This window comes from Plasmodium gallinaceum (assembly GCF_900005855.1).
Source record: "Plasmodium gallinaceum strain 8A genome assembly, contig: PGAL8A_v1_87, whole genome shotgun sequence".
In the NCBI taxonomy this organism is placed as follows: domain Eukaryota; phylum Apicomplexa; class Aconoidasida; order Haemosporida; family Plasmodiidae; genus Plasmodium; species Plasmodium gallinaceum.
Window position 1 is genome coordinate 1,467,114 of NW_021628251.1, and position 27,783 is coordinate 1,494,896.

General features: G+C 16.9%; 8 protein-coding genes across 8 annotated transcripts; 3 read left to right on the forward strand and 5 right to left on the reverse strand.

Annotated features, from left to right (window-relative positions):
* Window positions 1-2,017: 2,017 nt before the first annotated feature.
* Window positions 2,018-6,011, forward strand: PGAL8A_00308200 (hypothetical protein; the record flags this gene model as incomplete). Its single annotated transcript, XM_028672091.1, has 7 exons — window positions 2,018-2,129; window positions 2,616-2,859; window positions 3,004-3,066; window positions 3,304-4,975; window positions 5,124-5,411; window positions 5,568-5,732; window positions 5,895-6,011. The coding sequence occupies 7 exons, from the start codon at window positions 2,018-2,020 to the stop codon at window positions 6,009-6,011; spliced, it is 2,661 nt and encodes an 886-aa protein (XP_028528678.1).
* Window positions 6,012-6,042: 31 nt separating this feature from the next.
* On the reverse strand, window positions 6,043-8,713 carry PGAL8A_00308300 (conserved Plasmodium protein, unknown function; the record flags this gene model as incomplete). The annotated part of the gene is made up of 2 exons (XM_028672092.1): window positions 6,043-6,162; window positions 6,335-8,713. 2 exons carry the CDS (start codon window positions 8,711-8,713, stop codon window positions 6,043-6,045), a joined length of 2,499 nt encoding a protein of 832 aa, XP_028528679.1.
* A 342-nt stretch (window positions 8,714-9,055) lies between these two features.
* On the reverse strand, window positions 9,056-9,754 carry PGAL8A_00308400 (ATP-dependent Clp protease proteolytic subunit, putative; the record flags this gene model as incomplete). The annotated part of the gene is made up of 1 exon (XM_028672093.1): window positions 9,056-9,754. One exon carries the CDS (start codon window positions 9,752-9,754, stop codon window positions 9,056-9,058), a length of 699 nt encoding a protein of 232 aa, XP_028528680.1.
* A 464-nt stretch (window positions 9,755-10,218) lies between these two features.
* PGAL8A_00308500 (histidine triad protein, putative) lies at window positions 10,219-11,081 on the reverse strand (the record flags this gene model as incomplete). The annotated part of the gene is made up of 2 exons (XM_028672094.1): window positions 10,219-10,303; window positions 10,561-11,081. The coding sequence occupies 2 exons, from the start codon at window positions 11,079-11,081 to the stop codon at window positions 10,219-10,221; spliced, it is 606 nt and encodes a 201-aa protein (XP_028528681.1).
* Window positions 11,082-12,267: 1,186 nt separating this feature from the next.
* Window positions 12,268-15,390, forward strand: PGAL8A_00308600 (N-acetyltransferase, putative; the record flags this gene model as incomplete). Its single annotated transcript, XM_028672095.1, has 3 exons — window positions 12,268-12,325; window positions 12,547-14,391; window positions 15,356-15,390. 3 exons carry the CDS (start codon window positions 12,268-12,270, stop codon window positions 15,388-15,390), a joined length of 1,938 nt encoding a protein of 645 aa, XP_028528682.1.
* A 2,902-nt stretch (window positions 15,391-18,292) lies between these two features.
* On the forward strand, window positions 18,293-19,106 carry PGAL8A_00308700 (conserved Plasmodium protein, unknown function; the record flags this gene model as incomplete). The annotated part of the gene is made up of 3 exons (XM_028672096.1): window positions 18,293-18,572; window positions 18,780-18,931; window positions 19,047-19,106. The coding sequence occupies 3 exons, from the start codon at window positions 18,293-18,295 to the stop codon at window positions 19,104-19,106; spliced, it is 492 nt and encodes a 163-aa protein (XP_028528683.1).
* A 458-nt stretch (window positions 19,107-19,564) lies between these two features.
* Window positions 19,565-22,332, reverse strand: PGAL8A_00308800 (ribonucleoside-diphosphate reductase, large, putative; the record flags this gene model as incomplete). Its single annotated transcript, XM_028672097.1, has 2 exons — window positions 19,565-19,873; window positions 20,098-22,332. 2 exons carry the CDS (start codon window positions 22,330-22,332, stop codon window positions 19,565-19,567), a joined length of 2,544 nt encoding a protein of 847 aa, XP_028528684.1.
* A 3,648-nt stretch (window positions 22,333-25,980) lies between these two features.
* On the reverse strand, window positions 25,981-27,009 carry PGAL8A_00308900 (conserved Plasmodium protein, unknown function; the record flags this gene model as incomplete). Its single annotated transcript, XM_028672098.1, has 4 exons — window positions 25,981-26,295; window positions 26,449-26,530; window positions 26,619-26,812; window positions 26,989-27,009. The coding sequence occupies 4 exons, from the start codon at window positions 27,007-27,009 to the stop codon at window positions 25,981-25,983; spliced, it is 612 nt and encodes a 203-aa protein (XP_028528685.1).
* Window positions 27,010-27,783: the final 774 nt, after the last annotated feature.

Genomic DNA, 27,783 nt, shown 5'->3' on the forward strand with positions numbered 1-27,783 from the left:
AAATTAAAAAAAAAAAAAAAAAAAAAAAAAAACTACCATACAAAATAGAACTAATAAATATAAAATGAAACACAATAAAATAATATAAAAAAAAATATAAAATAAAATTCAAATTTAATTTTAAAACTTACAATTGTCTTTTAATTTCATATTATTTTTATATAAATATTTTAAAGAATATTGTCTGAAAATCATATTTAAAACAAAATTCCCTTTTTAGCAGATAATTAGTTATATAGATAAATTATAAATGTGTAATTTTTAAAAATATATTTTTATTAATTTTTGCATAACAAATATAATATTTCTACAAATTATTTCTCAATACAATTCCTTTTAAAATTTGAATTTCTTTTAATATTTTAATTTGTTTTAAAAAATGAAAAAATTTTTATCATATATTCATTCAAAAAAAATAAGATATTTCATTTATATTTAATTTCATGAAAAGAAAAAAATAAAAAGTTAATATAATGTTATAAAACTTTATCTTTATTAATTATTTTTTTTTCTTTATTATTATTTAAAAAACAAATAATGGATTTATGTTTTAATTGTTATATTTAAAAAAAAAAAAAGAAAAATAAAAAAAAAGATATTAATAGGTAAAAGAAAAATGTTTTACTATTTCAAATGTTAAATTAAATTCACTGTCTATATCTATTATAATTTAAAAATATAACAGAATAAAAAATTACATAATATTACAAAAAATTTATTTAAAATTAGAATATGAAATTATTATTTTTTACTTTTTTAATATTGTCTTGAATATATATATATATATATTAATTTTATAAAAAATTTCGAACATGTTTTCCTTTTAAGAATTATAAAAATTTTTCTCTTAAACTCCATATGAGTTGTATTTTTTGTGTAAATATAAATATTTACTAATTTACAAAATAATACAAATGTCATATTAAGAAATTATTTTCATCATTGAATCTAATTTTACTTTTATTTTTCTATTAAATTCTAAATATAAAATTTTTTTTTATTTTTCTTAGTTAAATTAATTCCAAAAATTTCTCAGTATTTTTAAATATATTTTCATCATAATTTATATAAAATAATTGTAAGTAATTTGAAAATAATCTCTCTACTTTAATACAATTTAAGAAGTTATTAAAATATTTGAACAAATTGTATTTATCAATTAACTTTATAACAATGCATTAGAATATATATAGTATTCATTTGTTTTTTACAATAATTTAAAAAAAAAAAAAATAAAATAATTAAAAATATTTTAATTGATAATAATAATTAAAAAAGTTTTTGTTATTACTCTTTTTTTTTTTTTTTATTTTTTTGTCTCATGTATTGGCCTAGTGGTATTCTATAAATTACAAGTTTTTTTTATATCCTTATATAAATTTTATATTTTATATTTTATATTTTTTAATTTAATTATTTATAATTCATTCCTTTTATTTCATAAGGTGTGTTTAAAAAAATATAGATTTAAATAATTACAAGTGCAATTTTAAATTTAAAAAGAAAATGGATGTACAAAAAATTTATAATAATATACACATAAAAAAAAAAAAGAGTAATAACAAAATTTTTTTTAATTATTATTATGAATTAAAATATTTTTAATTATTTTTTTTTTTTTTTTTTTTTACACACCTTTTAAAATTAATGTATACTATTAAGTAAAAAAAAAAAAAAAATTATAAATGAACTAATTTTTATATAAATTCATTTGAGATTTATAGAAAATAAATGGAAATATAAATATAAAATATTAAAAAACCTTTTTATTTACATTAATAAAACATATACTATATTTTTATTTATATATAAAAATACACAAAAATATTTTAAAAACATATGTAACAAATTAAATATGTTATAGTTAACAATGATTCATAAATTTATTCTATCAAAATATATAAAATGTTTCTCAATTTAATAAAAAAAAAAAAAAAAAAAAGACTTTCAATTATTTTTTTTAATTAATATAAATTTCATTTTATATTGAAAAAGTAAAATATGTAGAAGGTTAGCTATGGGTAATGTAAATAGTGTTAACTTAAAAAATTGCATTATAATTTTGAATAGATTAATAGAAATACAAGATATATCATTAGAAAATAGTATTTGGAATGATATAAGAAATAGTAAAATAGTTAAAAAAGAATTTAAATAAAATTAAAATAGTTTGTAAAATAAAATACTAATAACAATAATAAACTATAAAAAAAAAAAATTTTGTTCTTTCAGTAATAATCTTTGATGATGAAAAAAAAAAACTAAAGTTAGCCTTAAACATATTCTTTGAAGAAAATATAAGTATTTTTTTTTTTTTTTTTTTTTTTATATTTATATCAGTTTTTATAATAATTTTATATTAGTGTTAAAATATAAGTTAAACCATAAAAAACAAAAGTTTGTACAACAGTTAAATTATGCTATTACATTTATTGTATTTTTTTTTTTTTTTTTTTTTTTTTTAGATTTAATAAGTAGCATAAAAAGTCCAGTAGGCATATTTTTGAATTTTGTTACTATTCAATTAGAAAATAAAAAAAAAAAATTTTTTTTTTTTTTTTTTTTTTTTATAGATTAATTATTAAAATAAATTATTTCTTGTTTATATATATTAGGAAGTAGAACTAATAACATAAAAAATGACAAGAATCTAGAATTCTTATTATACTTTGCAAAAGGAATAATTAAAAATATTTGTAAAAAAAATAGCTATTTGAAACTAATTGGGATAATAGAATATTCTAGATATTATAATACCATTAATGCCTTAAAAAAAAGAAAGGATACGTTTCAAATATATTTATTTTATAGGGATAAGTACCTAATTCTAAAATATTTTAATTTATTAGTAGATTTTAAGTAAAAAAAAAAAAAAACAAAAAAAAAAGAAATGAGAAATAAAACTTTAATATAATTATAGTAATATGTATTTTTTTTTTTTTTTTTCTATTTAAGTATATAATATTTATTTTTTTTTTTTTTTTTTAATATATGTCTTTATAGGAATTATATTTTAAAATGGATAAGAATGAATTTTACAAATGAATACAAAACATTTTTAAAATCGTAATATTTTCTAAACAAAATAAAATAAAAAAAATATTTACTTTTTTACTAACTATTACTATTTACTTTTCAAATTAATGTTGTGATCATTTCTATTACCATAATATAATTCTAGATTTAATTAATACTAATGCTATAAATATTATTCTTATTTATTTATATATATTTATTATGTTTTTTTTTTTTATATATATATTTAAATTATATTTTTTCTTTTTTTTTTTTTTTTACTAAAAGAGGATTTGTACTAATGGATGAATATAATAAGATATACGATTTAAATAGATTTTATGAAGAATTAAAGTTTTACTTAAATAGAAAACTGAAAATATATTTCTTGATTCCTATAGAAATACCAATATATATATTTAGTAATGATTTGAATAGTTATAAATTAAATGGCAACCATAAGGGTGTATATAATTTAAAATCCAATGAGGTTATAAACAATTATGAAAAAAAACATTACACAAATAGTGTGATAGCTAATTTTTTAATAGAATTAATTTTGTATTGTATATATTGCGAAGATGAAGAAAATATGAATAGTGATGAATTGCTTTCTTTATTAAAAATTCAAAACTATATCTTCGATATTTTTTTTTATTTATCATCTGTTGATATTGATTCTTTTAATTATAACGAATTTTTTCGTAATAATATAAAATTAACTAATGATTCAAATAAAATGATCAATAGAGAAAACTTTGAGAAAAATAAAAAAGAAAAAGAATATGTTAATATTAAAGCAAATTATAAAAATGAAGGTAGTCAAAATAACACTGCTGAATTAAATAGAGAAATCGTAAATGTGATACATGATAATGGAGTGGATAAAGATTTTTTTATAGTAGAATCACAATTATATTCACCAAATATTTTCCTTCTTGAAATTCTATTAAAATTAATTAAAAAATTATATAAATATAATAATTTTTTATTTAATAAATTGACATACGAATTCTTAACATATTTAATAAATATATTGTATTGTGATAAATATAATATAGGATTGAAATTTTTTGATAATTTTAAAAGAAAATGTTTAGGTCTTTTTATATTGTGTATTTTTTATAAAGGAAACAGTATAATGGATGAAAAAAATAAAAATAGTGTAAATTTGGTTAAAAATAAAAAATGTGTACCATCTAATGAAAATGGAGACAATATATTTTTGCTTATTTTCAATGAATTATATGACTTAAACATTTTTAATAAGAATGAAAATAAATATTATGAAAACTTTAGAATAAATACTATTGATTTTAAAAGAATATTCAAAGTTTTTATAGATTCAGGGAATTATTATATGAATTTAAAAAATAACTATACTATTTTAAATTTCGAACATGCTTATTTTTTATTGTTGTATATATTTTTATATAAGAATAGAAGATTTAATATGTATTTTTTTAGTAATATAGACAATGTTCAAATTTTTATTCTTGTTTTATATTTCTTTACTAAAATAACTCACCAAATAATTTTTAAAAATTGTCCTTTTAGTAAAAATGATATCTATTTAGTAACTTTAATTTTAATTATTTTTGTTATGATAATCCATGATACAAATTTTGAAAAATTATTTAGAACTGAAATCAACACCAAATTTTTACAGATATTTGATTTACATTATCAAACAAATTATGGAAATCTTTTTGTTTACTCAATATTAAAATTAGCAATATGGAATTTTAGGACATTTAAAAATATTTTTATTTTAGAGCTTATATATGCCATTTTAATTAATATAAAAATTTCTTTTCTTCTTGATTCAGAAATTAATAATTTATTAATTAAATACTTTAGTGCATTTTTAGATAATATAATGAATATTATTGATATTATATCATCACCTCAAGAAAATTCCAATAAATATAAAAATTATATAAATGAATATAGCATTCAGGTTATAATATATTTATTCATAAATTTAAAAAATAAAATTTTATTATATTTTTTTTTTTTTTTTTTTTTTTTGTAAATTTTTGCAAAAAAATACTATTTTTTTATATTTAATAATTTCCCTTCATATTATTTCCATAATTTCTTTTTAGGCTACGGGAATTTTGTTTAAATCAATATTAATTTTGTTGTGTAAAAATATGAATAATACTAATATAGATAATCTAATGAATGTTGTTTCTAATATTTATGAAAAACTAAATATAGATAATCTTAATAATAAAATAAACAAAATCATCTATTTTAATCATGAGAATACGAATAATAATAATGAAATGTTCAAATACATATTAAAATCCTTGATTCCATATCTTCAATATATTAAAATATGCTTATTGTATTTTTATAACAAAATATATTACAAGAATAAGAATTATAATGTACATTAGCATTTATACATTTAAAATACATTTAATTTTATATCAGTCATTTATTTTATTTTATTTTATTTTATTTTTATCTTTTTTGAATTTTTCTTTATGCATGTAATTCTTTTAATATATATTTATATCATTTTTATTTTTTTTATTTTTTAGATGGATGAGTTACACATTTTAATTAATAATTTAGCATTAAATTTTAAGATGTTTACATATAATAAAATTGATAGTAAAAACAAAATAATGAAAAATCATGAAATTGATAAAAATGGAAGTATGGATTTGCAAAATGATTATATAGAAATCAGTAACATAATGAATGTAATTTTTATAATTATATTTTATATCTTACGTATTTCCTATATACAGATATAATTTATTTTAAAAAATTTATTTTTTATTTTTTTAATTTAAAATTATAAAATTAAATTCCATTTTCTTTAATATTCTTTTTTTTCTTTTTTTTCTTTTTTTTCTTTTTAGCTTTATCCTGTAGATTTAAATGTAATTCGTTATAAATTTGATGAAGACATTTATTCAATTTTTTTCTTTTTTCCATATATCTGGTGTGTAATTAATAAACTAATTAAATTAAAATAATTCAAACTAGAGAAATTCTTTCTACTTTTAGTTAGCCAATTAATTTAATTTTAGGTTCCGAATTTTTTAGTTTATTAGAATAATTATTTTGATATTGCTTTGAGAGCAAATAATAGAAATATTTGTTTTTTATTTTTTGTTTATTATATGCCTAAAAAAAAAAAAAAAAAAAAAAAAAAAAAATTAAAAAATCAAAATTTTAAATATTTTGTTATATATTATAATTATAAATCTTTTTTTTTTTTTTTTTTTTTTGTGATATTAAGTATAAAATTAATATAAGTTTAATATCAAAAATAAATATATAAAAATTTTTATATTACTTGTGTTATATTTAAAATATCAACATTTTTTAAATTTTCAATATGTTTTAAAAATAATGGTATGAACACATTGTAAAAATTAAAATTATTAAAGGATAAATAAGATAGTGACCTTAATAATGAAGCTAAAGTTGGTAAGCTAATAAAATATACATTTTTACAAATATATATAGATAAAAGCTGTAAAAGGGTATGATTTTTTACTTTTATATTATTATATATATTACTAATTTCCTTTTTTTCTAATGTAGAAATATTATTATCTTCTTTTGTAATATTTTTGTTATCATTTAACCAAAAGTAACTATTATATATTGTATTTCTAATAGTATGATTGAATCTATTTTTTTTTACAATTTTTTTTTTAGTAAAAGATAATAGATTATAAAAAAAAATAGATAATGTTTCTGGTTTACATAATCCGTTAATATACAAATCTACCATTCTGTGAGTAATGCAATAAATAAAACTTTCTTTATAATATTTATTTATATGAGCCAAAAAAATTAAAAGGCTTTTTATTTCATTACTATCAAAATTATCAATTATATAACTTTCATTATTTTTTATTAAATTTAAAATTTTTTTTTTTAATTTATCAAAATATGCACAATTATGATGTATATTCAGTGATAGCATAGAATCTATAATGTGAAAGATGTGCCCAATGTAATAATTTTCAATAAACAACAATTTTTTTTTATACTGAATCATTTTATCGTAATTACTAATAATAACAACATCTTTTTTATTTATGTCAATTTTTAAGTTGTCTAACTGATTACTTATATTTACAAAAATTTCCACAAGTTTCTCATAACTAAATTCATAATACAAATTTTCTTTTAAAAATTTGCTATTTACTTCAATTATTTCATCTTCACTCTTATTATCCTCACAATTAACAAATTTTTCGTTTTTTATATCTTTCATTTTATATTCTTCATAAAAAAACATTTTATTCCATTTTGAAATATGAGCATTATCATCTTTACTTTTATTCTCATTATTTGTAAAATTTATATTCAATTTTTGTTTCGTTTTAAAACATTCTTTATTAGTAGTTTTTGAACTTATAAAAAATGGATAAAAATTTAAGCCATCATTATACAAGCTATTTTTAAAAAAAAAATAATTATCTCTATTCATATTTTCAATTTCATGTATATATGAATCTGCTACTTCCTTATGGTTTTCTTCATCATTTAAAATATTTGAGTCATTATTACTTAATATTTTATCTATTTTTTCAATGTTTCTCTTCTCATTTCCATTTTCAAATTTTTTTTTTTCATTATTTTCTAATTCATTTACATAATAGTTTTCATCATTTTGAAAATTATCTTCATATTTTGTTATGTTTATCATTAAATCCTCATATAAGTAGTTAAAAAAAGTTATGTTTTCTTTCTTATATAATGCATAGATACGAGATAACATACATAATTCATAGAGGTTCCCGTTTTCATTATAAATATTTTTGTTTAATTTTTTTGTGAGAAGAAAAAAAATATCTCTATCTATATAATTTAAATTATGTAAAAATTGTAAAATTTTTAGTAAAAGATAATTGTTATAATCATAAAATGTTTCAACAAATATTTGAACTACAGGTGTTATATTATTGTTTTCATCATTTATTAAACTAAGGGATTCTAAATACTTATAAATTATTAAAGGATCAACTTCGTTATTAATTATAAAATCTTTTATTTTATTATTCAAAGTTATATTTTTTACATTTAAATATGAAAAATAATAGAAGAACATTATGAAATAATTAATATTATCACTATTTAATATTTCCTTTTCATTTTTTGATTTAAATAGTTCATCAAATTTTTCGCTTAATTTTGATAAAAATTCTAAATCAAAAATTTTTTCTTTATAGCATAAGTAAAGTATAGCAAAAATATTGGTAAACGTTATCTGATTTTTGCTACATGAAATATTTGAATCGCTACTTCGTAAATATTTATTTAATTCATTTTTAAATTCATTTATATATTGTATTTTATTTTCTTTATTATGTTTTTCTACAAAAAGATTTAAAACAAAATTAATGATAAAATTTGGTTTTTTTTTGTCATAAATGTTTATAGTATCGTTATAATTATTTTTCATATTATTTGCATCTTCTTTTAAATTAGAATTATCTTTTTCTTTTTTTTCTATTTTATTTTTCTCTTTATAAATAGTTCCTTCTGAATAATTATCTTTCTCATTTTTCTTTTCGTTATTACCTTTATTATTACTACTGTTTCTTTGATGAGAATAATATTTCTTTATTAAAATACAATAGCTATTTTTCTTCACTGCATTATTATCAATAATATTAAAACATTTGATTTTTTTTAACAATATGTTTTTTATGAACATTTTTTTTTTTTTATTTTTTAAATTAAACATATGCTTTTCTCTTATTATAAAATAAATAAAATTCTTTATAGATTATTTTGTATGTGCCGTGATTCTTATTTCCTCTTTTTTGCTTAAAGAATATGTAACTTGTTTTGTTAACAGTTTTTTTTTATTTTGTAAACTCAGAACAAAAGCACTTAAAAAAAAAAATTAAATTAAATAAAAAGAAAAAATAAAAATAAAATATGAATAAAAAATTGATATAATATGTTAAATAATATTTAAAAACAATTAAAAAAAAAAAAAAAAAAAAAATTTAAATAAAAATAAAGGATATGGATTAGAAATTGATAAAATAATTTACTCTTTTTCAAGAATATTATCAACTAAATTAAAATTAATAGCTTCATCTGCATTAAAATACCTGTCTCTTTCAAGTATGTCTGATATTAAATTTTTATCTTTTTCTGTGTTTTTTGCAATTATTTCTATTACTTTTTTTTTTGTGTTCATGATTTCTTTATTCTGTATTTCAATGTTCGTTGCTTGATTAAATGGTATAATTGAATATGATTGATTTAAACAAAAAGAAGAATTTTTTAAAGAAAAACGATAACCCTTTTTTCCGCTACTAGCTAGTATACATGAAATTCCATAAGCTTTGCCTAAGCAGTATGTATACACATCAGAAGAAATATAATTAATTACATCAATTATTGATATTACATCTGTTATTCCATTCAAATTAATAATTTTGTTATTTTCTAAATCCCCTGTACTGTTAATATATAAATGAATTGGTTTTCTTTTAGATTCATATTCTAAATATAACAATTGAGATATAATTTGCTCTGATATATGAGGATATATTGGAGAAGATAAAAAAATTATTCTTTTTGATAATAACAAAGATGGTATATTTATTGTATGTTTATGATATTCATTATCAGAAAAAAAAATTTTTTTTTTTTTTTTGAATTTATTTGTATTAATTTTGTATGTCATAAAATTATACCTTTTTACAATTTTCTTACATTTACAAAAATAAATACAAGTCATTAAAATAAATATAAAAAATTTTTGCATTTTTGTTTTTTAATCATTTTAATTGAACATAATTAACAAAAATTGATGTGATTGTAGTCAAATTAATTTAAAATAATGTGAAATAAGGAAAAATAAAATAAAATAATGAAATATTCATAACATAATATAGAGTTCATGTATAATCAGAAAAAAAAAAAATTAAGTATAAATGATAAATAAATAAAAAGATAATAAAAATTAATTTTTCTTTATTTTTTTTAAATGATTAAAAAAAAAAAAAAATAATTGATATGCTTTATTTATTAAAGTAATAATTTCAAAATAAAACGGAATGTATATGAAAAAAGAAAAAACATGAATTAAAAAAAAAAAGTTAATTTATATAAAAAAATATATATTTTATTTTTTTTTTTTTTTTTAATTAAAGAAAATGTATTAAAAATTATGATAGTAAATTGCACATTATTCAAAATATTTTATTTTTGCAAAGAAAAATTGTGTATATATGATTTAATTAAACTAGCTTCCTTTTCCATTTCTTCAATTGATCTAATTGAAATACTAAAAAGTTAAAAAACGAAAAGTATGAAATGCGAAATATAGCAAAAAAAAAAATAAAATAAAATAAAAAAAAACTAAAAATTGTGTTAAGAAAAATATAATAATGTATAATATAATAAAACAAAAAGGGTAAAAATGAAATGAAATGTAATAGAAAATCAAAAATGAAAAGTAATAAAACAAAATAAAAAGAAATCGAAAAAAAGAATAATATATAAATAATATATAAATAATTATATAAACAAAATTGTTTTTACTTGAATTCTTCTAATTTAAAATTTTCTTCTATAGGAATATGCGAAAAAACATTAATTGAATGTTGACAAGAATCACATATTATGTTTCTTCCATAACCTGAATTAATTTTATTTAAGTCTTTGTATATGTTATCATTATTTTTATAATCAGAACTTTTCCTTGGTATTATATGAATATGAACTTGTTCTACTGTTTGCCCAGCTTCTTTACCATCTTGAATTGCAATAGAAAAGCTAGTTGTATTAAATAATTTTCCCATAATGTAGCACATAAAGTTTGATAGTAAGTTTATATCTACAATTTCTTCAACGTCTAAATCAATATATTTTTTTTTTTTTTTTAATGTAGTTAATAATATATGACCTGGTAATATTGGCTTATTATTTACAAAACCGTATGAATGTTTTGTAGTTATAAAAACTTCTCTTTTATCAATCTCATGCATGCCAAATTCATATTTATCACAACTCCTATTTTTATTATACTCTAAATATTCTAATATTTTTTCATATTTTTCCATTTTAAAGAAAAAGAGAAAAAAAATAATATCAAATAAAATAAAGGTACTATATATATTAAAAAAAAAAAAAACAATAATAAAAATAACAAATGAAAGCTCTGCTTTTATTTGGTTTCAGATAAAAAAAAATTTAGGTATAATATTCAATATAGGTATAAAAATTAAATACCATTAATAAATAATATTTGTTACTTTGATACAACATGAATTGAATTATATATTTTAGGAATATGTTTAAGATATGCCTATAAGTTACAAAATTAAATCTATTAGTTTTAAATATTTTTAGGTAGAGCATATTATTTGAATCATTTTTTAATGGTATTTTGACATTAACATTATATTCAGTAAATTATAGATAAAAAATAAAAAAAAAAAGTTTCATTCTTCTTTTTTTTATTTGATTTAATTACTATTTTTGTTATATATTAAATTTTTTTTTCCTATAAATTCCTATTCATGCTTTATCTCAAAAAAGATATAATACAAATATGTTTCTGTATTCATTTTATTAAAAAGTGCATGCTCTAATTTATCGAAAGTACATTGGTAATATATAATTTTTTTTTGAATATTTTATTATATTATCAAAGAACGTTCTATTTTATTACATATTTGTGTACACGCTTATAAATATTTTAAAAATTGCAAAAAAAAATTTATCAGTTTTGACAATAAAATAAAAGATATATTAGTACATTATGCTTTTAATGTATAATGTAGTTATTTCTGAATATTTTAATTTTTATCTCTTTATTTTATTTTTTTTTTTTTTTTATTTATTTTTATTTTTCATTTTCTTTTTATTTCATTTTTTTTTTTTTTTTAAATTTTTCAGTTTTTTCATTTATCACTTTTTTCCTTTTTTTTTTTTTTTTTTTTATCATTTTAAAAAAAAAAAAAAAAAAAAGCGAAAAAATTTATATATATGCATCTTAAGCTTTTTATAAATACTTAAGGAGAAAAAATTGAAATAAAGTATTTAGATTCTATTACAAATTTTATATTTCATATACTTTAATATAAATGAAAAACGTTTATTTCATTTGTTTGAAATAAATATTTGTTTATAATTTTCATTTTTTTTTTATATTTTTAATTTTTATAATAATAATAATACCATTTTATATATAAATTATCTTTTAATAATAATAAAAAATAAACAAAGAAGAGGAGGTATTAAACAATGAATTTATTTAAGCAAAAACAAAACGTAACAAATTCTATATCTCATGTTTTAATAAGTAAGAAATTATTTAAAAAAGAAAAATAAATAAAATAAAAAAACATAAGCAGTATATATAATGAGAAAAAAAATGATGAAATAGTTTAAATAAAAGTAAAACTACTTATTCTTTTTTTTTTTCATTTTTATTCATTTTGTAGAAAAATAATATATATATATAATTCATTAAAATAACAACTCTTTTATTTAATATATTTACCTTATTTTATTTCTGAACAGACAAGCAAAAGGGAAAATCGCCTGAACCAATAATAACAATAAGACAGCTAGAAGAGAAAGATATAAATGAAGTAAGGCAGTTATTATATGATCATTTTAACTCTTTAACATTACCAGCAGTTATATATTGGTCAATACAACATATTTATGATTTGTTGGTAATAATTGTTATAAATTATATCTTTTTTCTAGATTTAAAAAAAATTTTTTATTTTCTTATTATATTCTTAATATATTTATATATAAGGGCTAAGTTAGAGTTTTTAAATCATATAAGAAAAGATTGCCCAGATTTAGAAAATTTATATAAAAGTTATATTAACGTAGAAGGATGTAATTTTTGGGTAGCAGAAGTTTATGATAGTAATTATGGTTCAGGTAGTAGAACTACATGTAGCGATATTCATGAGAGAGAAAAAGTTATGTTTGAGCAAGAAGATGAACAAGGAAAATTGTTAAATAATGAAAAAGGTGGTAATTTAAATGAAAAAAATGATGCTTGTGAAAATATTGAAGCATCTAAAGATTTCAATGAATTAGTTAATAATAATTTAAATAAAGATTTTAAAAATAAGTCTAACATTAATAATAATGAAATAGAAGAACAACATAAAAATGTAAATAATTCTAAAAAGAATAATACAGAAGAAAATATAAGTGATAATAAAAATGATACAGTTAATAATATGAATAATATAGAAAATAATATAAATAATTTTTTAAATAAAGGAGAAAACGTTAATAATAATAAAAATACAAATTTTGAAATAAATAATAAGTCACATTCTGAAAATTATGTATTAGATTATGATAAAAAAAATAACATAAATATTTGCAAAAATGACAATATAAAAGATCATATAAACAATGATTTAGTTAAAGATATATACAATAATATAGGGGCTGAGGTTAATAATCAATCTAAGTGTAATAATAATTCTAATAATTATGATAAATCGAATATAAAAGAAAATAATGATAATGTATTAAATAAGTATGATAATTTAAATAACATGCTACACTCAAAAAATTCAATTTATAAAAATGATGAAGATGTAAATCGGAATATTCATGGTAATTTTGAAAATGCAAATAATAATAAATATGAATTGAAAGAAAATATAAAAGAAAATTATATAATTAATTCTAATGATAAAGAAGAAAAAAATAATAATGAAACTAATGATAATAATGGTTGTAATAATAATAATACAAAAACTTTTCATATTAATGATGAAAATAAAAATAACAATAATAATGAACGCAATTTAAATGAGGTAAATAATCTTAAAAATAAAATTGAGTTAAAAGATAATAATGAAAAAAGTGATGTAACATTTTTGAAAAATGATAATTTAAATAATGGAAAAAGTAAAATGCTATGTGATATACGTGATTTTAGCAAAAAACAGTTAATCGTAAATAAAAGAAATGTACAATCTGGATTAAATGAAATTAAAAAAAAAATTTTAAATAATAAAATAAATGAAGATGAAGATTTTAATCTTCGATTTTTAAATAAAAAAATAGTTGGATGTGTTGGAATTGTTCCTTTTAAAGGAGATAATTCTATTGCTCAATTAGTTCGCATGGTCGTAAAAAAAGATAATAGAAGAATGAGAATAGGAAGTAGACTATTAACACAATTAGAGAATTTCGCCCATGAACAAAATTATCAAGAACTAAAAGTGTTCACAAATAATTTAAATACTGATAGTTTATATTTTGTTAAGCAAAATGGCTTTAATTTGTCACAAATTGTTAGAAGAGGATTAATGAGAGGGGATTTATTAATATGGTCAAAAATTCTTAATAAAGATGATTTTTATAAATTTAATTCACCAGGTAATAGATATAAAGGATTAACTGATTTAGGAGAATATTAATTTATCTTTGTCATTATATTTGTATTTAAATAGCGAAAAGGATATAATTGTTTTTTTTTTTATTTTATCATTATATTTTTAAGTTTCAATTTTTGTAATTTTTCTTTTTTTTTTTTTTTTTTTTTTTTGTATCCATGTTATATATATTCTTATCAATTTTATAAAAATTTGATTTTTTATTTTTCTGTCTTTTATATTTTTATTTGATATATTTATTTATTTTATTTTATTTTATTTTATTTTATTTTTTTTTTTTTTTTTGTTATAAAAATTATATTTATAATTTTAATATATTTAATAATATTTCTATATTTATATAAATGTACGCATTACATATATATATATATATAGTTCTACATTATACATTGTTTATATCTAAAAATATAGATACATTTAATATTCTATAATTCATATATTTATTTTAATATTAAGAAAAGTATCAAAAAATAAAAAATATAATGCAAGAAAATTGGATAATTATTAAAAAAAAATTAAATTTCAATATTTTTATAATATTTGCAATGATATTTATTTTTAATAAAGCACTACATGTAAATAATATTTATTATATTTTATTAATCCAAAAATAATAAAAACCATAGATTAATAGATTGTGTATTATTTGAAAATTTACCTAAATAATTTAATGAAAAAAAAAAAATACATATGTACGAATTATTTTAAAATGTAATTATTTGCATAAAATCATAATTATATTTATTTTTTCCATTTTTTATTGATTCTTGTATGTAATTATTGTTTATTTTATTATAATTCGTTCTATTTATTGTAATTACTATATATTTCATATTTATTTTTATATATAAATAGTAATTTTAAAATTAAAAGTTATACATTGAAGATACTTTTATTGTTGTAAATTGTTGAATATATATATATTTTTTTCTTTTTTCTTCTTACAGATATACAGAGTTATACTAACAACATATTAGATTGATAATTTATTTTTTAACATAAATTTAATTTTCGTTTGATAATTATATATATACTTGTAAAATTTAGATATTTTTTCCTTAATTAAATTGTTTAAAAAAAAAAAAAATGAAGATTGTTAAGAACTATTAGAAGGTTAATAATTTAATAACCATTTATCAAATATCAAGCGAAACATATATGAAGTCAATATATTTATAAATAGATTATAATATAATATCATAAAGAATATTTATGAATGATATTATCAATATTTGTTTTAATATTTTTTTGTAACTGTAAAAAAAAAAAAAAAAAAAAAAAAAAAAAATTAAAATAGGTACAATTTAAATTTATTTTTAAACATGGATATGATTCATGCTGTAAGAAATAATCTGTGAAAAGACGAAAACAGAAATATTTTATTATTTTATTCAAATATTAGTATTTTAGATTTTATATTAATGTATTTATTCTTTTAAGATAAGATATATATCATTTAAGTCAGCTCGTAAGAGATGATTTACATATTTTTTAGTCTTATAATTGTAGTCATTTGTATAATAAATTCTTTAAATTTTTACTTTTATTTTAACAAGACCCATTGAAAGAAAATTTTGGATATATTAAAATGCAAGTGTTATATAATTTTTAAAATTTATAATAGACACTTACATATTTAGTGGAAATATTGTAATTTATTATTTTAAATTAAAAATAGATATTAATTTTAATTTATTATATTTTATATTCATTAATTAAAAATAAAAATTAATAAAAATATTGTAAGTTAATTTATTTTTTTCCTATTACTAATTACGTTTACTGTAACTCTTTCTTTTCTTTTTTTTTATGAAAGAGGGGATTATTAATTTTACAACCATAATTATATATTTACAACTTTATTTTATTAGTATCATCTTAGTATAAAATTTAAATGAACTTTTATTCTTTTAAATATATATGTAATATTGTAATATTTTTTTATATTCATGATTATAAATATATATTTATGTAAAAATTTTTTGAATTATTTTTATTTTTATATAAAAATTTTTTTAATTTATATCTTTACCTAAAAACAATACATTTGCATATCTGCAAATAAATACATCTTAACTATAATTGGTCTATTTCTTATTTTTTTTTACCTGTGGAAATTCTTATAAAAAACACAAAAAAATATAAGCTTAAATTGAAATTATACTTGTATATTTAGGAAGTAACTTTTTGAAAGATTTTTACTAAATTAAAATTGTCTACATGAATTATACAATAAAACGTAAAAGTATTTTTTTTTTATTTTATGAAAAATATTTTTTAAAAGTACTAATTTATAAAAACTGAGAAATTACATGAAAATCGTTAAATTAAATAAAAAAATGAAAAATTTATAATTTAAGTTTTTTCACTAAAACTATTTTTAATCGCTTTAATTAAAAAAGGTAAAAATAAAATTGTCATTTTAAAAAAATTAGCAAAACCTTTAGAATAGATAATATAATTGCACTATAAAAGAAAAATAAAATTTTATAATTATATATTAAAAGATTTTTTTCATCTCTTCGAAAAAAATTTTGAGATTTTTATAAAATAAAATTAAAATTTTTTGTAGAAATATATATTACATATATATATTAATATCTTTTCTCCATTTCATGCTGTCTTCTTATGATATTAGAAATTAGAATAATTATTAAAAAATAAAAAAAAAAAGATGAATGCTCTCTATATATTTTTTTTTAAAATAATTTCCAATTCTAAGATATATATATTGTGATAAACTTCTTTAAATGTAATGATAACCTACTATTTTTTTTATTATTTTCTCTACATTTTAATAACTATGATTGAAATTATTTCTCACAATGATTAGGATGTAATAATTACATTTACATATATAAATTATGTAAATTAGATATAAAAAAATAGTAATATATAAATGAAATGTGAATTAAATTAAACATCAATTAGATATAATATGAATTATCTGTTTTCATAATAAAATATATATAAATTTCAAAATAAGAATTTTTCTATTATTAAAATTATTCCACTCAATAAATTATTAGAAATCATAAAAAAATTTTTAACAAAAATATAAAAGAACATAATATTATATTTTCTTCCAAAGGCACTTTTTGTTTCTAATGTAAATTATACATTTATATTAAATGAATTATCATCTTCTCTACACATATATAAATGAAAAAAAAAAAAAAAAAAAAAAAAAAAAAAAAGTATATAAACCATAAAATAAACTATTTTATTTTATAGTTATCAAAAATTATATTTTTAATTTTTTTTTTATATATTCCTTAGGTATTCTGAAGAAAAATTAAAAATAAATTATTATTATTNAAAAAAAAAAAAAAAAAAAAAAAAAAAAAAAAAAAAGTATATAAACCATAAAATAAACTATTTTATTTTATAGTTATCAAAAATTATATTTTTAATTTTTTTTTTATATATTCCTTAGGTATTCTGAAGAAAAATTAAAAATAAATTATTATTATTATTATTATAATTAGAGAAAATATATCTTCATTTATTATTCTAGTTATACTTTTTATTTCGGAATTAATATATATATACTTGTATATCTTTTTTTATAAAAATAAAGAGAAAGGCAGTAGGATCATAAAACTATTATATCTATTACTATATTATTTTTATTTTATTTTTTCTATTTCATGAATTTTTATTAATATATTATTTTTAAAAAATATAATTTTTATTTTAACATTATTTTTCTTTTTTTTGTAACAAATCTCCATTAAGATATATTATGAGATGTGTTTAACATTAATAAAACAATATGCTACTTACATTAAAAGCTTTACATTCTCCTTTATTTAACTTTTAATAAAAATAATGACTAATTAATATATATCCATAAAAAAAGATAAAAAAAAAAAAAAAAAAAAATGAGGTTATATTTATTAATTTTTATTTATATTGTGACATGTGTAACTGTGTTTTCAATTAAAATTCAAAGAAATATTCATTATATCAATAATAAAATTTTAAACAATATACAAAAAAAAAATAAAACGTTAAAGAAACATTTTAATTTAAATAGCCATAATGATCAAACGTATTTACATAAAATTCAATCAAATATAACAAATGTGGGTAAAAATTTTAGTAAAAGAATTAACTTTTTTAAGATATCTGTAATCATATTTACTTTTAGTTCATTAATAGGTAAGTATTTAATTTCATATAAACACATTTTAATATATTAGTATATAATATCAATAAATGTTAGTGAAAACATAATTGTTACTTAATTTTATCCCATTATACTTATGAAGTTATTTTTATGAAAATATTTATGTGTTAAATGGGATTTTTTTTTTTTTTTTTTTTTTTTTTAACAATATATTCTACATAAGAAATATTAATTTTTAGCAGGATTATTTTATAAAAAGCGAGAAAAAGAAAAAAATGAAAATGTGGATAATTCAAAAAATTGCGAAAAGGAATTTTTCAAATATAAATGTGTAAAATGTAATTTGGTAATATTTCCAGCTAAAGGAAGAGAAAAAAAATTTTTAAAAGATGTAAGAATATTAAAAAAAAAAGAAAAAAAAAAATTATTTTAATAAAAAGTAATTATGTTAATGTCTTCATATATGTATTTTTATCTTTTTTTTTTTAATATTTATACATTTATAGAATTTTATATGCCCTAATTGTGGAGAGTCAAATATGGACAAATATCTTACTAAAAAATAATTTCCTTTTTTCTTTTTTATATTATTTTGTTCGATAAAAAATTTTATTCCATAAATTTTTATGTTTTTAATAAATTATCTATACAGGAATTATTGAAATGCTAAAAAAAGTCTATTTTTGATGTCATTATAATATGATTTAAAAAGTTTAAAAATATGCCAAATTACGTAGGAATTAAAAAAAATATATATATGATAAGGATAAAAAAAAAAAATTATTTTAAAAAAAGTAAAAGCCAATATATTTGTCTTTATTTCAATATATATATTGTTTTATATTACTTTATTTCTATTTATTTTGTATATTTTTATTATTTAAAATTTTTTCAATATTTTTTTTTATTTTTTTATTTTTTTATTTTTTTTTTTTTTTTATTTGTATAAAATATTTATATATGTTTATATATATATATATATATATATTTTTTTGTAAATGTATAATATATGTATATTGAAAACTTATCCTGAACACATTAGACATTGATCATCATTATTACGACGTAATGGACATACATTTTGCGTAACAGTTGACTCTGTTGAAATGGTCTCCCTTGAAATTTCTCTTGTAATAGCTATTCCATCTGCATTTTTTAGTTTTGCTGCATTTTTAGCTACATGTGTATCAACTGTAAACTTAATTGCATCAGTTGCAGCTTGAGTTCTTAAATAATAAGCTCCTGTTTTTAATCCCTTTTCCCATCCATAAAAATGCATACTCGACAATTTTGCAAATGTTGGCTTTTGAATATAAATGTTTAATGATTGAGACTATAAAAAATAATATATATATATAATTATTAGTATACCTCAAATAATATTTTGTATTATCTAATACATTTTTGTTATGCTAATTACAAATTTAATTTGTATAATTATTTTTATTTTATTATTATACATGTATTATTTATATTTAAATATATAAATGAATAAATATATATATATATATTTATATATATATATATATATATTAGAATTAATTTATTTCATTTTACTTGATCAATAAAAATTCCTCTATCAGCAGCCATATCTATAATATTTTTTTGCTTAATTTCCCAAACAGTTTTATACAATTCTTTTAAATCATCAGGTATTTCACTTATATATTGAACACTTCCATTGTGTGCAATCAATTGTTGCTTCATATCTTCATCCCACAATCCTCTATCAAATAAATCTTTTAACAAATGAGGGTTAACAACAAAAAATTCTCCACTCAAAACTCTTCTATAATAAATATTACTAGTATAAGGTTCAAACGATTCGTTATTTCCGAGAATTTGAGATGTTGACGCAGTTGGCATAGGTGCTAGTAATAAAGAATTTCTTAAACCATGTTTACGTATCTTAGCTTTTAATTCATCCCAATTCCAATATTTATTATCTACTTTTGCATTCCACATATCAAATTGTAAAATTCCTTGACTTGCTGGACTTCCTTGAAATGATTCATAAGGTCCATAAATTTGTGCTAGTTCTACAGACATTTCTAAAGCAGCATAATACATAGTTTCAAAGATCCTTTTATTTAATTCTTTAGCAGGCTCAGATTCATAAGGATATCTTAATAACATAAAGGTGTCTGCTAATCCTTGAACCCCAATACCAATAGGTCTATGTCTAATATTTGAAGTTCTTGCTTCTTTGACTGGATAATAATTTCTTTCAATAATTTTATCTAAATTTCTTGTAATAATTTTTGTAATTTCATATAACTTTTTGAAATCAAATTGTTTTTTTTCAACATCTACAAATTTGCATAATGCAATTGAAGCTAAATTACACACAGCAACTTCATCAGGGGACGTATATTCTATAATTTCACAACATAAATTACTACATTTTATAGTACCTAAATTTTTTTGATTTGATTTAGCATTACAAGAATCTTTGTACAACATATATGGAACCCCTGTTTCTATTTGACTTTGTAATATGGCAAACCATAAATCTTGAGCCAATACAGTTTTTTTTCCTAAATTCTGTTCTTCATATTTAGTATATAATTTTTCAAATTCTTCTCCCCAAGTATCACTTAATCCAGGACATTCATTGGGGCACATCAAAGTCCAATTTTTATTTTCTTTTACTCTCCTCATAAATAAATCAGGTACCCATATAGCATAAAATAAATCCCTTGCTCTTAATTCTTCTTTTCCATGATTTTTTCTTAAATCTAAAAATTCGAAAATATCAGAATGCCATGGCTCAATATAAACAGCAAAAGATCCTTTTCTTTTTCCTCCACCTTGGTCTACATATCTTGCAGTATCATTAAAAACTCTCAACATAGGAACGAGACCATTGGATATACCATTTGTACCTCTAATATAAGAATTTTGCCCTCTTACATCTTGAACTGCTACACCAATACCTCCTGCAGTTTTACTAATTAAAGCACACTGTTTTAAAGTTTCAAAAATTCCTTCAATAGAATCTGCTTTAATTGACAACAAAAAACAAGAAGACATTTGTGGTCTTGGTGTTCCAGAGTTAAATAATGTTGGAGTTGCGTGAGTAAAATATTTTTGTGACATTAAATGATAAGTTTCTAATGCTTTTTCTATATCATCGATATGTATACCAATAGATACTCTCATTAATAAATGTTGTGGCCTTTCAATAATTTTTTTATTAATACGTAATAAATAAGATCTTTCTAATGTTTTAAATCCAAAATAATCATAATTAAAGTCCCTTGTATAATCAATTTCTTTATTTAAACGATCTTTATGCAACATAATAAAATCATAAACTTCTTTACTAATAAGACTAGCTGGCCTTCCTCTAATATCCTTATAAGAATACAATGCCTCTGCCACTTCTGCAATATCATCACTGGTATTTTTATGTAAATTATCTGTAGTTATACGGGCAGCTAATATAGAAAAATCAGGATGAGTTGTAGCCATATAAGCACATGTTTGAGCAGCTAATTCATCTAGTTCACATGTTTTTATTCCACTATACATTCCATTAATCACTCCTTGGGTTACTCTAGCTGGATCAACCAATTCATGAAGACCATAAGATAATCTTTGTATTCTTTTCAAAATCTGATCAAAAGAAATATCTTCTTCTTCTCCTTTTCTATTTAATACATACATTGTTTGTATTGGCTTTCCAGATGGGGTTCTTTTTATACCATCATCAGCTACTCTTCCTGATAATGTTTTTTTTACTTCCATATTTTCGGACTGTAATGGCAATCTTTTTATATTATCACTCATTTTTTTTCTTTTAAAAAATATAGATATATATAAAATAATCACTCTATAAAAAGAAAAGCCTTTTTTTTTTTTTTTTTTTTTTTTTTTTTAATTTTATTATAATTTTATAATTAGTTTTATTATGTAAATATATTAATATATATAATTTTTTTTTTTTTTTTTTTTTTATCTATTAAGGCATGTATACTTACGTAGTTTTCTAATAAAAAAGGATAAGATTCATTAAGCGTAAAGTATTTTTAATTATATATATGTTTAGGAGTATGTGCAAACATTTAACATTTATATAACTAGAAACACTATGTATATGTATGTCTAATATATTTTATTTTGATAGACATATATTATTTTTATTAATAATTTATTCCTGTTTTATCAAAATATTAATCTTATTTCTTTTCTTCAACGATAGTTCTGTAATACAAATATATTTTATATTTATTTATCCAACCTCTAAATTGTATTTTAAATGTATGGAGATATTCAAAAGAGATATTTTGTTAATTAACATGTATAAATTAGTCTTTCTTATATGTCTTTTTAAAAATCATGAAATAATTTCCTTTTAATAAAACTTTATAAAAACTATTTCTTATTTGTGACTTATAGACAAATGTTAATAATTAAAACATGGACAATAAATTACTATTATGTATATTGAAATCTTTAATTTTTTTCTAATATTCTATCTTATAAAAATTAGACAAAATCAGATTTTATAAATCAGCTATATGTAAATTGCACTAATAAAAAAAAAAAGGGAAAAAAGAGAAATAACAGTTTTGTCTTATTTTTTTTCTTCACTTTCTTCTTTCTTTCTTTCCTTTCTTCCCTTTGTTCCCTTTTTCCTTTCTTTTCTTTTTTTTTTTCTCTTTTATTTATTTTTTTTTTTCTTATTTGCTATTTACATAACATCTAGCTACTTTAAAGGTATAAAAAAAAAAATTCATATTAAATGAAAAACATAATAATTAAAAGAATAAACGTTAAGAAAATTTCATTAGTTTTTTTATCAGTATAATTTAATGTATATATATTCTAATTAAACTTTTGCTTTTTAAATTTTAAATATCTTACCTGATTGAATAAGTATTCTTGAAATTTTGGCTAATTTTCTTTTTTTTTTTTTTTAATTTTATAAAACTATATATTACATAAAAAAATATGTTTTTCAAAATATTATTACAATTAAAAAACTATTATTATGTGACAACTTTTTTAAAAAAAAAAAATTTTTTTTTAAAAATATTAGCATATTTTAACTAACATGAAAACATTCATAAGTATATTACATATATATATGTATATGTATATACATTAATTCTTTGTTTCTTAATCATTTATTATAATGTTTTTAATAAAAGATAAAAATGTTCTTTAAAAGAAATGAAAAAAAAAAATAAATTATATATGCATATATATATGTATGTTATGTAAAAAACGATTTAAAGTTTACAATGTACACTTTTTTAATATTTATTTTATTGAGAGACATTAAATTGATAACTTAACAATTCTAAAAAAAAAAAGAAAAAAATAAGATACAAAGAAGTAATTAAAAAGAAAAGACAGATTAAGTAAAATATAAACAAAAATATAATTGTGAAAATTGTAACATATATTGTTAAATATATGTATGCATTAATGTATACAGTTCAATTTTAATGTATACAAAAAAAAAAAAAAAAAAAAAAAACATTATCTTTTGATACATTTTACTGTTTTATTTTTTTTTTAATTCTTTTTTATTTTGATCATAAAATGAAGAATGCAAAAATATATTTTTTGAATTTACAAAAATTTATTTGATAAATTATTTAATAGATTTATGTATGCTTAATTTAAAATATAAAATTATATATAAGAATTTGCCATCATTTAAACAAATAACATAAAGTGATCAATGTATAAATATTCAAGTAAATCTAAAATTATAAAAATTAAAAACAAAAAAATAAATTATTAAAAAGAAAATTTATAAAAAATGAATGTACATATATAGGGACAAATTAACGTGATATAAAAAAAAAAAAAAAAAAAAAAAAAAAAAATAGATTTCTTATCACTATTAAAAAATATGTAATGTGTTGAATACAAAATATAACATATAAAATAATATGAATAATTTTTCTTTTTTTTTTTTAAAATAAAAGATACGTAATGAACGTTACTAGAATTGAAGTTTTTTGAATTAAATCGAAATATGTAAAGCCATAGGATAATATTATTTTAATATGTTAATAAGTTTTCAATAATTATTTTGCTATTATGCATATATAAATTTTTGCATAAGGAAATTATTAAATATATTCAGAATATGTTTAATTTTTTATTTTTTATTTATTTTTTTTAAAGTTTATTTTGGACAAGTCATAATTTTTATAATCGACAAAAAAAAAAAAAAAAAAAAATCAAACATGTAAGAATTTATGTTAAATATGCGCTCTATATTTTTTCGTGTGTATTTTTTAGTATTACATATTTTATAAAAAAAAAAAAAAAATTAAGAATATTTGCATGAAGAAATACGTATGATCAAAGAACAATTTTGAAAACTGATCAAATTGAAATATGATAAATATATGAATACATAAAATTTTAAACAATATATAATTATATGAATATTATTTAAAAATACTAAAAATTTTAGAATTTTTTTAAAAAACTTATTTATTTTAAATGTACTTTAAAAAGATTCTTTTGGGCCCTCATAGGGGAGATAAAACCAGAAAACACCATAGTTTTAAGTGTGTAAAAAAAGTAGTGTTTATTTAAAATAAAAAACATGAATATAAGCCTTTAAAAACATATATATATTATATATATTTTATTATAAAAATAGAAAAAAAAGAGAAAGAAATTTGATAAATATTTCAAAGTAGAAATATTTAATACTAAAAAGATTAAATCCTCATAAAAATAGAATAATAATGTTAAAGAGTTATTTTAAAGAATTTATATATTTTAAAAAACAAATATTCATGCAAAAAAAAAAAAAAAAAAAGAAAAAAAAAAATAGCTTCAAATGAGTAATTTAAACATATTCATTAAAGTATTTCAAAAAAAAAAAAAGTATTCATGCAAAAAAAAAAAAAAAAATGATAATAAAATAAATGGTTAAAATTAAAATAGTATGCTATTTTTATAATATATATATTAATATAAAATATATATTTATCAAAAAATAGAATTAAAATTGAGTATCAAAAACCTAACATATTGTTACCCCAATGTATAGGAATTAATTTAAAGAAAAAAAAAAAAAAAAAAAGAAAAACATAAAAACATAAAAACATAAAATTTACTAATGAAAAACAAAAAATATGAAAATATAAAATACAATGAAAAATAAAAATATATATATGGCTTATCTATATTAGTAAAAAAACAAATAAATATGAAGGCATAAAATATGTTAGTAAAAAATAAGAAAATTAAAAATAATTCATACTTGACGTTTGAAAATTACGAAGAAAAAAATATTAGCTGTAAATTACTTTTTTTACTTGTATTTTATTTTAAATAAACAAACTCTGTAATTCTCATATTAAAGTTTTGAATAATTAAAACGCTTAATTAAGAAAATAAAATTTAGCTAATATTTTATATATTTCCTTCTTTTTATTTATTTTAAAATATTTTATTTAATTAATAATAACCAGAACTCATACGTTGCTTTTTATAAATATTATATAAATCTTTCACTTCTATAGTGTCATATGGTTGGTGAAGATTATAAATATTTTCATTTTGTTGTAGAGTCTTCTTTTTTGTTTCATCTTTACTTTTAATCTTCTTTTTTTTATTTTTTTTTATATTTTTACCCTCTTCAACACAAAAATAATTTTTATTTAAATTGCTATTTTTACATTTATTAACTAATTTTGTAAGTTTTTTTTTTTTATTTTTACAAGAATTTATTTTATTAATTTTGTTATAATGGTTTATTAACTTTATTTCATCCTATATTTAGAAAAAAAAAAAAAAAAAAAAAGAATTGAAAAGATTTAATAAAATGAATTAATATAATATGTATTGAAGGAAATAAAATTAATAAAATAAAACATTTTATTTGTCATGTAATCAATATAATAATTATTGAAAAAATGATATAACCACATCATCAATAAGACAATATCTTGCACATTGAGAAAATAAATTAAAATTTTTTGAATAATTAAAATTTTCTAAAAAGTTTCTAAGAAAAAAAAAAAAAAAATAATAATAAATGAAAAATAAAGTACAAATATACTTGTTTAGAATTAAAAAAAAATAAAAAAAATTACATTATGTTATTTACAAAACTATCGGTATACTTTATAAAATTATTAAAAATACTCTCTTGTGCTTCTATATTTTTGTTATAAGAATGTAATTTTTTCTTTAAATTTTCGATCCTTTCTCTTTGTTGCATTAATTCAATATTATAGAGATGACACAAATTGTCCATTTCAATACATTTTTTTAAAGTTGCATTAATCTGCACAAAATAAAAATTTAGGTTATTGTAATATATTTTTTTTTTTAAGAAATATTAATAGATTTTTCTTTAAATATAAAATATATATTTAAAGAATAAAATATTTTGAAATATTTTTTTTATAAAGTAATGAAAAATTATGAAATGAATATAAACAGTTAATTATGTCTTTATACCCGTCTATTTTGGTTATACATTCTAATATTTTTAGATAATTAAAAGAAAAGTAGAGAAAAATATTCACTTTTAAAAAAATTATTGAATAGTATTTAATATATATATATAAATAATAATTATTATATTTTTCAAATTTTCTTAAAGATTAAAATACGTAAAAAACAAATAACAAAAAGCAAAAATTAAAGAAAGGTATATGTCATAAAAAAAAAAAAAAAAAGAATTTTAAATTTCTCCAATTGTTTTTAACCATTTAATGGAAAAATAAAGATTAATGTTTTTATTTTTTTTTTCAAAAGCTGAAAAAAAAAAACGTTCTATTTAAAAAAAAAAATTAAAATTAATTATTATGTATTAAATAAGTTCTTTTTGTGAATTAGACTATATTTCATTAAAATTTATTAAAAATCAAAATAAATGTAAATATAAACATACTGTTTTCTTAAAAGTATATAATCTATAATTGCAAATATGTTTACAGCACATTTATACTATTCTTTATTTTGCACTATTAGTATTTTTTTTTTTTTTATTAATGTATTAAATTGTGAGTGCTAATACGTGGTTTCTGTATTGTGTAAAAATGCTTAACAAAAACTTTTTTTTTTTTTTTTTTTCATATATATGTAATGTTTATATACATTTAACATATTTTAAATAAATTTTTATATATATCATATATGCATTATTATTTTGATTTTAAATGAAATATTTTATGTCTTTTATATATGCATTTATAGATAAATGCACAATTTTTAAAGGGCCAAAAAAAAAAAAAAAAAAAAAAAAAAAAA